The 8,799-nt window shown below is 38.4% G+C and overlaps 1 protein-coding gene across 8 annotated transcripts; it reads left to right on the top strand.

Annotated features, from left to right (window-relative positions):
- Positions 1 to 1,369: 1,369 nt before the first annotated feature.
- LOC100796021 (uncharacterized) lies at positions 1,370 to 8,563 on the top strand. Of its 8 annotated transcripts, XR_005890007.1 has the most exons (6): positions 1,370 to 1,961; positions 2,985 to 3,356; positions 3,445 to 7,718; positions 8,062 to 8,204; positions 8,296 to 8,413; positions 8,535 to 8,563. XR_005890007.1 is itself a non-coding variant. In XM_006603770.4 (4 exons), the coding sequence occupies exons 1-3, from the start codon at positions 1,851 to 1,853 to the stop codon at positions 7,684 to 7,686; spliced, it is 4,686 nt and encodes a 1,561-aa protein (XP_006603833.1). In that variant the 5' UTR covers positions 1,370 to 1,850; the 3' UTR covers positions 7,687 to 7,718; positions 8,059 to 8,543. The 8 variants fall into 8 exon arrangements, 3 of the variants coding, with proteins under 3 accessions (XP_006603833.1, XP_006603832.1, XP_003554849.2); XR_005890006.1 differs by having other exon boundaries at positions 8,062 to 8,413; XR_005890005.1 differs by having other exon boundaries at positions 8,059 to 8,413.
- The last annotated feature ends 236 nt before the right edge of the window (positions 8,564 to 8,799 follow it).

Here is an 8,799-nt window from a genome sequence, read left to right as displayed (position 1 = left end):
TATTAATTATAAGGATTAAAAAGAATAAATTTAAAAACTATAAAGATTAATAATTAAACCTTATTTTTTTTACTATAATATTTAGTTTATTTTGAATTAGTCCCCATAAAAAAGTAATAATAGAGACTAAACGAAAAAAATTATCACATAATTAAGGAAAAAAACAAAATTATACCATACAAACTATAACAAAAAGAAGATTTTTTATTAAGATTGTTTGATTTTTTTATATAAAAACTAAAACGAAACATATATTACTGGACAAATATTATTTTTAAGTCTAATAATATTTATATGTGTTTTTAATTCCTATAAGTAGAAGAAAAATATTTTTGCCTCCAAGAAACAATTTTCCCTCTCGTTTATAAAAATATATGTTAGACGCATTTTTTGTTTTTCATAGAAAAATTTCCATATTTCATCATCTTATTTATAAAAATAAAGATAACAAAAACACATTTCCATAAATAAAAAATGTGTTGGACGTAATTTTTTTTCATAGAAGATCGATGTAATCTTTCTCCATTATCTGTTTTTTATTTATTTATAAAAATAAAGATAATAAATGATATATTTGCATAAAAGGAGAATTGACTTACTTTGAGAGACTCTTTTAGAGTTATTATGCATTTTTATAATTCTTTCTTTTGAAATCTAATAACATCTTTGGATTTGGATGAGTTATTCCACTATATGATATTACAATATGATATTACAATATTTCAATTTATCATTTTCAACGTGTTTAATTATAACTTAAATTTGAGTATTTTTTTAAATACTAAAAACTCTTTAGTTATTTTTAATTACCAATAATAAAAAAATATTATATGATAACACGAATTATTTATCAAAAATGTAAAATAAAATTTTCATGTTCAAAAAACTATTTATCACATATTTTAATTATAATATATTTATATATTTATTTACTAGAAATTATAATCATATAAAGTAAATATTTATATTTATTCTGTACGATACACAGGTTAAAATAATAGTAGTAGTTAAAAAACTTTATCATATTTAATCTACATTAATAATTATAGTCAAGGAGTAATAATTATATTAGATTAGATTTTATTTTATTACGATATAGATTAGATTAGAATCAAAGGATCTATATATGAGTAGATTAAACATGTGAGTGCTATAAATTCTTTGTACCTTATTCTATTTCAATCTATATATATAAAAAAAGAAGAAATAGATTAAATGACGTTAAAAAAAAAACGAAAAAGGTTCGAGGGAGTACAGTAGACGCACAATGCAGAGAAGACATGTGAGTCCGTAACGGAAGCAGGAAACGGTGTCGTTTAGCAGGCCCACGTCGTTTTTAGGGTGTGGAATGAATAATCAATAATAATATAATTTCATTTTTCTTTGTTTCTTCTTCTCTCAGTCTCTCTCCGAGCCACACTTGAAAAAAATCCCCAAAATTTTGTTCTCTGAACAAAATCTCGCCGTTTCGGTTCCTATTCTCTTTCTCCCAACCAATCTCTTTCTCTCTCATCGGTTGCGTTTCCTTCGCACGAAATCGCTGGATTTCCGCTATTTCTACCTCGATCGCTCGATCTGGAGCGAGACGAAGAAGAAGAAGAACCCCTTTCCTTGATAATTGGGAACACACACAGAAACACCGAAACTGTGCCCTAAAAAGCAAAACCCCTCTCACTTCTTCCCCGATGGCGGATTGGAGGAGGAGATCTGCGACGCCGAGCCTGATCTAGGGTTTTCGAATCTAGGGTTTTGAGGAGGAGGAGGAGGAGGAGGAGGCGTGCCAATTTCGATTTCGAATTGATGTTTCTTTTCAGGGACGAGGCTCGGATCGACTCGGAAGATGGCGGATTATGCATGGGTGCGGTCGTGACCAGTCGAAACACAATCGGCACATGTGGCCTGTACCTGCTAACGCGACCACTGTAGCCATCGATCCTTCACCGTCTCAATTTAAATGCAAAGTATATATACACATATATGTGAATCTAAACCGTTATTTTATTAGCTCTTTCGATGCGTTTCCTGATGAATTTCTCGACGGATTTTCCACGCGCTTTATGTTCTCGCTTCTTGATTATGAGAATTTTTCTTTTGGCTATTTTTTTTTTTTTTGGAAATCTCTGTTGTTTCTGATGTTTGTGTTTTTCTTTCCGTTTTGACCTAATTTTGTTTTGTTTTTGCTGTGATGATAAAGGTTGCTATCGGTTTTGGGTGTTCGTTTTCCTCGATTTAATCTGGATGATATGTATTTGTTTCTTTGGGAATACTTTTTTTTTTTTTTTTGGTTTTCGATTGTACGGATTTTGGGGCTGGCATTACTGGGGTTTTTTGTGCTTGTGATGTAGACCTGTTTGGGTTGTGTTTGTGTGGATGATGGAAATCTCGGCAACGTTTGAGGGAAAGTTGTTGTTGGTTTCCTTGTTGACTTAAGATGCGATTCGCTGTTGATTTGGGGGAACTTTTTTTTTTCTTTTTCTTACTGATTTGTTTTTCCCTTTTTCTGAGCTGTGTTTTACCTGTGTTTTAATGGTTGGATTGGATTGATTGTTTGCTACATTTTTGACCGGGCTTCATTTTCTAAATCGGGTTCTGGGTGAAATCTAGATGGTTTCACAGGTTTACTGTGCTATTTAATGAATTGAGTGAATTAATAACATTCGAGTGGCTAAAATTGAATTAGAATTCCTCGTTCTCACTTAAATTTATTTTAACATGCATGTAAATCCTGTTTGTGAAGTGTGTCTGGTATCCGATTCTAAATTTCTATTTGTATAAGTCTTTGTTTCACTTTTATGAAGCATTGTTGGTTTGCAATGGTTTATCTGCATTTGTTTCCCTTTATTACCGTGACATTCTTTTTTCTTTATAACTGTAATTTTCTCGTAATTTATTTGCTTCAACTACACTCAGAATAGATTATTTTGAAACCCTTGAATATTTGTAAATTTATTTATTTATTTAGTTACTGTTAATTTCCATTGTAGGATGGACGCAAGATTCGCGCTGGTGATTGTGCACTTTTCAAGGCACCCAGGGACTCCCCTCCTTTTATTGGAATAATTCGCAAGTTAACATTTGATAAAGAAGAAAGTCCGAGTTTAGAAGTGAATTGGCTATACCGACCTGCTGATTTGAAGCTTGCTAAAGGGATTGTACTGGAAGCTGCTCCAAACGAAGTTTTCTACTCCTTTCACAAGGATGAAACACCTGCTGCATCATTACTCCATCCGTGTAAAGTCGCATTTCTTCGTAAGGGTGTTGAACTTCCTTCAGGGATATCCGCATTTGTCTGTCGACGAGTATATGACATTGAGAACAATTGTTTATGGTGGTTAACTGATAAGGATTACCTTAATGTTAGTTTTCTTATATCTCTCTTTTTTTGTCATATAATATTTTGTATAATGATTTTATTTATACATATTGATCTGTTGATGAATTCAGGAACGACAGGAAGAAGTTAACCAGCTATTAGACAAGACAAAACTAGAAATGCATGGGGCTGTGCAGTCAGGAGGCCGTTCTCCAAAGCCCTTGAATGGTCCAACATCAACACAGTCATTGAAATCTGGTTCTGACAACGTTCAAAATAGTTCTTCTTTTGGTGCACAGGGTAAGGGGAAAAAAAGAGAGCGGGGTGATCAGGTTTCTGATTCATCTAAAAAGGAGCGGTTATTTAAGGTAGAAGATGGAGATTCTGGTCAATTTAGATTGGAAAGCATGTTAAAGTCTGAGATTGCTAAAATAACTGATAATAAAGGTGGGCTTGTGGACTTTGAAGGAGTTGAAAGACTGGTACAGCTTATGCAACCTGATAGTGGTGATAAAAAAATAGATTTGGCAGGGCGAATGATGCTTGTCGATGTAATTGCACTTACGGACCGGTATGAGTGTCTATGCGGGTTTGTACAACACAGGGGTTTGCCTGTGTTGGACGAATGGCTGCAGGAGGTCCACAAGGGCAAAATTGGTGAAGGAAATATGCCTAAGGAAAGTGATAAGTCAGTTGATGAGTTTTTGTTAGCTTTACTTCGTGCATTAGATAAGCTTCCTGTGAACCTTCATGCACTGCAAACCTGTAATGTTGGAAAGTCTGTTAATCATTTACGCACCCACAAAAATTATGAAATTCAGAGGAAAGCTAGGAGTTTAGTGGACACATGGAAGAGACGTGTGGAAGCTGAAATGAATATGAATGATTCGAAGTCTGGTTCAAACCGTACCATGTCTTGGCCAGCAAAGTCAGCAAATTCTGAGTCTCCTCAGGTTGGAAATAGGAAAACAGGAGGATCCTCTGATAATGTTGCAAAGAGCTCTTCAGTTCAACCCTCAATATCTAAAAATTCCCAATCTAAGTTAAGTTCTGGAGAAGCACTGTCCAAGTCCTCTTCATCTCCTGGCTCAACTAAGCTAATGACTACCTCAGCGGTCAGTAACTCAAAAGATCAAAACAGTAAAGTCTTGGTTGGAGCTGCAACGTCAGATCTGCCTCTGACACCTATCAAGGAGGAGAGGAGCAGCAGTTCTAGTCAATCTCAAAATAACAGTATATCTTGTTCTAGTGAACATGCTAAAACTATTGGTTCCAGCAGGGAAGATTCGAAGAGCTCCACTGCAGTGTCAGCGAGTGGGGGCAAAATTCCTGGTGGTGCTTCTCGAACACGCAAGTCCAGCAATGGGCTACATGTTACTGGTGTTGCAGTAGGTCCGAAGGAGCACAGCTCTGCAAAAAATTCAGCTAGGAATTCACCTTCTGAAAAAGTTTCTCCAACTCGAGTCCCCCATGAAAAATCAGCTGACCAGCCCCTTACTGATCAAGGGAATAATCAGCGATTGATTCTCCGGTTGCCAAACACTGGTCACAGTCCTTCAAGGGGAGCTAGCGGTGGCTCTTATGAAGAACCAGGTATCACGTGCAGCAAAGCTTCTTCTCCTGCTGACAGGAATGAGAATCAGGACAGAAGAATGAAAACTAGACCTGAGTGTTTGCTGACCCATGTGTCAAATATGATGAATGAGGCATGTGATGCTAGTGAAGCTTTGCTTGGTGTTGACGAAGGTAAGGGCCCTCAAACGGTTGATGAGCGATGCAGGGCTAATGAAGATGGTGATAAGGTAGCAGAATCATCAAAACCGGCTAGTTTGTCATCTGGATTTGTTTCCAGATCAGGGCAGACTTATGATTTAAGCCCCATGAATGCATTAGTTGAAAGCTGTGTGAAAATTTCTGAAGCAAGTGCATCCGTGTCCCATGGAGATGATGGGATGAACCTACTAGCTACTGTGGCTGCTGGGGAAATATCAAGATCTGAAAATGCCTCACCTATGGTATCCCCTGAGAGAAAGTCTCCTCCTGCAGATGAATTGAGCTCAGGCAATGATTTCAAGTTAAAACATTCTGGTGAAGCAGCTGTTTGCTCTCTTTCACAGTCGGATGGTGGGGCTACTGCCGAGCATCCTTTGAACATATTTGATTCATTGCAGATAAAAAATGATTTGAGGCATCCTGCTACAACTTCAGGAGATGGTGACACCATTTCATCCAGTTGTGTTGAGAGAAGTGGTGATGGGAGATCGCAGATAAATAGCTCCCCTACAGATTTCTTACAAGCTGAAGGTCCATGCTTACGGCCTGAAACCAAGGAGGATACTTCTGAAACTATATTGCCAGTTAAAAAGGAGACTAATGCAGACCCTGGAGACTGTAAATTAAAGTCAAGGACTTCTTTTGATGATGATCAGAAGGTTGATCACATGAATGAGGAAACCGCTGAGGATGAGAAAATGTTGGTTCCAAAAGCTGTTGCAAGTGTTAAGTCTGAAAATGAATCGGGTGAAAAACATCCTGAGTTATCCTCAGGTGTGGATAATGAGAACCAGATTAGTGCAGAGAAATCAACAGGTACTGGTATACTAGTGCAAAAGGCCTCTCCAGTTTCTGAAAACTGTGAGTCTTTGTATTTAAAAAAGGAGTCACCTACTTCTGGTAATGCTGTAATGGTATCCAGGGATGAAAATGCTGATGACACGAAGTCAGTTGTGATTGAGCCTGATGAAAGAAGAACAGGGCAGGATTTATCAGTTTCAGATGATGTTAATGAACGTGCTGATACTATGGGTAGAAAAGAGGCTATTGGTCAGTGTTCTGGCTCATCAGTTCATTCAGATTTACCAACAGTGCCTAGGGAAGAGAATGATGCATTTAAAGCATCTGAGCGAAAGTTGGATACAAATAAATCTGAGGTTGCAGGAGAGAGGCATGCATGTTCTGCTGCTGGGTCTGATACTGCTGTAAAACTCGACTTCGATTTAAACGAAGGCTTTCCTGTTGATGATGTAAGCCAAGGGGAGATTGCTAGACAGGAAGATCCTACCACATCATCTGCAGTTCATGTTCCTTGCCCAATGCCTTTCCCTATGACATCCATCTCTGGGGTCTTCCATGCTTCAATTACAGTGGCATCTGCTGCCAAAGGGCCGGTTGTTCCACCTGAAAACCCATTGCGGATTAAGGGGGAGCTTGGATGGAAAGGGTCTGCTGCTACCAGTGCATTTCGGCCAGCTGAACCTAGGAAAAATGCTGAGACACCGCCCACTACTAATGATATTGCTTCTGTTGATGTCACTTCTATCAAACAAGGTCGCGCTCCCTTAGATTTTGATTTAAATGTGGCAGATGAAAGATGTTTTGAGGATGTGGGTTCGTGTGCTTCTTTAGAAGCTGGGCCACATGATCGTAGCACTGGGGGATTTGATTTAAATAAATTTGATGAGACTCCTGAAATTGGTACTTTCTTGATAAGCAAACTGGATATTCCTTCTTTACCAAGTAAGCCTTCGTTGTCCAGTGGGTTATCTAATGGCGGAAGTGTCTCAAGAGACTTTGACTTAAATAATGGACCAGGCCTTGATGAAGTTGGGAGTGAAGTCCCAACACGTAGTCAGCCAATGAAAAGTACTGTACCATTTCCAACTGCTGTTCATGGCACGAGAGCAAACAATGCTGAATTTGGGAATTATTCTGCATGGTTTCCTCCTGGCAATACTTATTCTGCAATTACTGTCCCACCACTTCTGTCCGGCAGAGGGGAGCAGAGTTATGTTGCTGGTGCTGGGGCGCAACGTATAATGGGTCCTACAGGTAGTGCTCCTTTTGGTCCTGAAATCTACAGGGGACCAGTGCTTCCATCCTCTCCAGCTGTTGCTTATCCACCTACTACGCCTTTTCCCTATCCAGGATTTCCATTTGAAACCAATTTTCCATTATCTTCAAACTCTTTGTCTGTTTGTTCAACAGCATTTATGGATTCGTCAACTGTGGGTGGATTATGCTTTCCTACCATGCCCTCACAGCCAGTTGGGTCTGGTGGTGTTGTTTCATCTACGTATCCCCGTCCATATGTTATGAGTCTTCCAGGTGGTACAAGTAATGTGATTCCTGACAGCAGAAAATGGGGAAGTCAAAGTCTGGATCTTAATTCGGGCCCCGGTGGTACGGATACTGAACGGAGAGATGATAGATTGCCTTCTGGATTGAGGCAAATGTCTGTCCCCAATTCACAGGCCTCGATGGAGGACCACTTGAAGATGTTTCAGATGGCAGGTGCATTGAAAAGAAAAGAACCTGATGGTGGTTGGGGGGAGGGAGCCGAGAGATTCGGTTACACGCAACATTCATGGCAGTAGTGTCATGGCTCTTCAACGCAAATATTCAAGAGGTGAGCCACTTTTATTTCCCTCTGACCAACTAACATGTCTTTTGATGTATTTTTTACCTGAAATTTTAGTTTGTGTTACTTGGTGTTATTTCTTGTGTCCTGTGAACCCAGCTAGTTCTGTTGCTCCATGAGTTTGCTATGCATCAGACATTTTTAAATGCACAGTAATGTTGTATTTTCGAAGATAAAAGACTGTCAAATTTCTGTCTGTATCGGGTCAATTTGGTTATACTGGTTGTGGATTTCTGCCATGCCATTTTCCTTTTGGTCGTATGCATTTTCATTAGTTGAATATATTTAGAACTTGTAATGTATTGAAGTTATAACTGTTCTGGTGCAGCAGCTTTTTATGGAAAATGTCGGAAAATTGGGGATATTTTTGAGTGTTGAGCCATGGACAATGAGCAGAGATGTTACCCTTGCTGCTGATATGCTTCTTGAATTCTGACTTGATAAAGCGATCAGAGCCTCTGATGCAGTTGTTTTGTATGAATCTGCTCCCTTATTGTCGCTTGCAGATAAAGTTTTTCCTGTGTAGATATCTAACTGAAACAGTTGGTGTGATAATGCCGCCTAGAATCAGAGAAATGGGCATCAAGTGTTTGACTGTGACTGCTCTGCAACAGCACCGAGCCCAATCCATTCTCGAGCATTTGGAAGGAGAGGATTGGATGTCTGAACTGGCTAGGCTTGAGGCCAGTTTGTCTTTCTTTAAATCATTTTTTTTTCAACTTTTGTTACATATATAGTTATTGCTGTAGTCTTGACTCTGGAATTTTGTCACTTATCACATTCTGGTTATTGGTATATGCACAGGTTGGCCAATGTGTCACTTCTCTCTCTTATTGTTATCGCCTTGCGCTTTCAACATTTTCTTGTTGGTATCACAACTGGAATTGGTTCGTAGAGTTCCTTTGAATTCTTCGTATATCTAACTAACAGTATATACAGCCGTGTGATTCGTTAGCGCTCATTATATCATAAATGAGTTGTACTAACTACTAAGTGAGCATATATGCATGCGTACAACAAACATGATGCACTCTCCTTCCAAGCAATACTTTCTCTTTTAGCTAAGTCT

Source organism: Glycine max, chromosome 19 (assembly GCF_000004515.6).
Source record: "Glycine max cultivar Williams 82 chromosome 19, Glycine_max_v4.0, whole genome shotgun sequence".
NCBI classification, from domain to species: domain Eukaryota; kingdom Viridiplantae; phylum Streptophyta; class Magnoliopsida; order Fabales; family Fabaceae; genus Glycine; species Glycine max.
The sequence above is the reverse complement of the archived record's forward strand: the minus strand, read 5'-3'. Positions and strand labels throughout refer to the sequence as shown.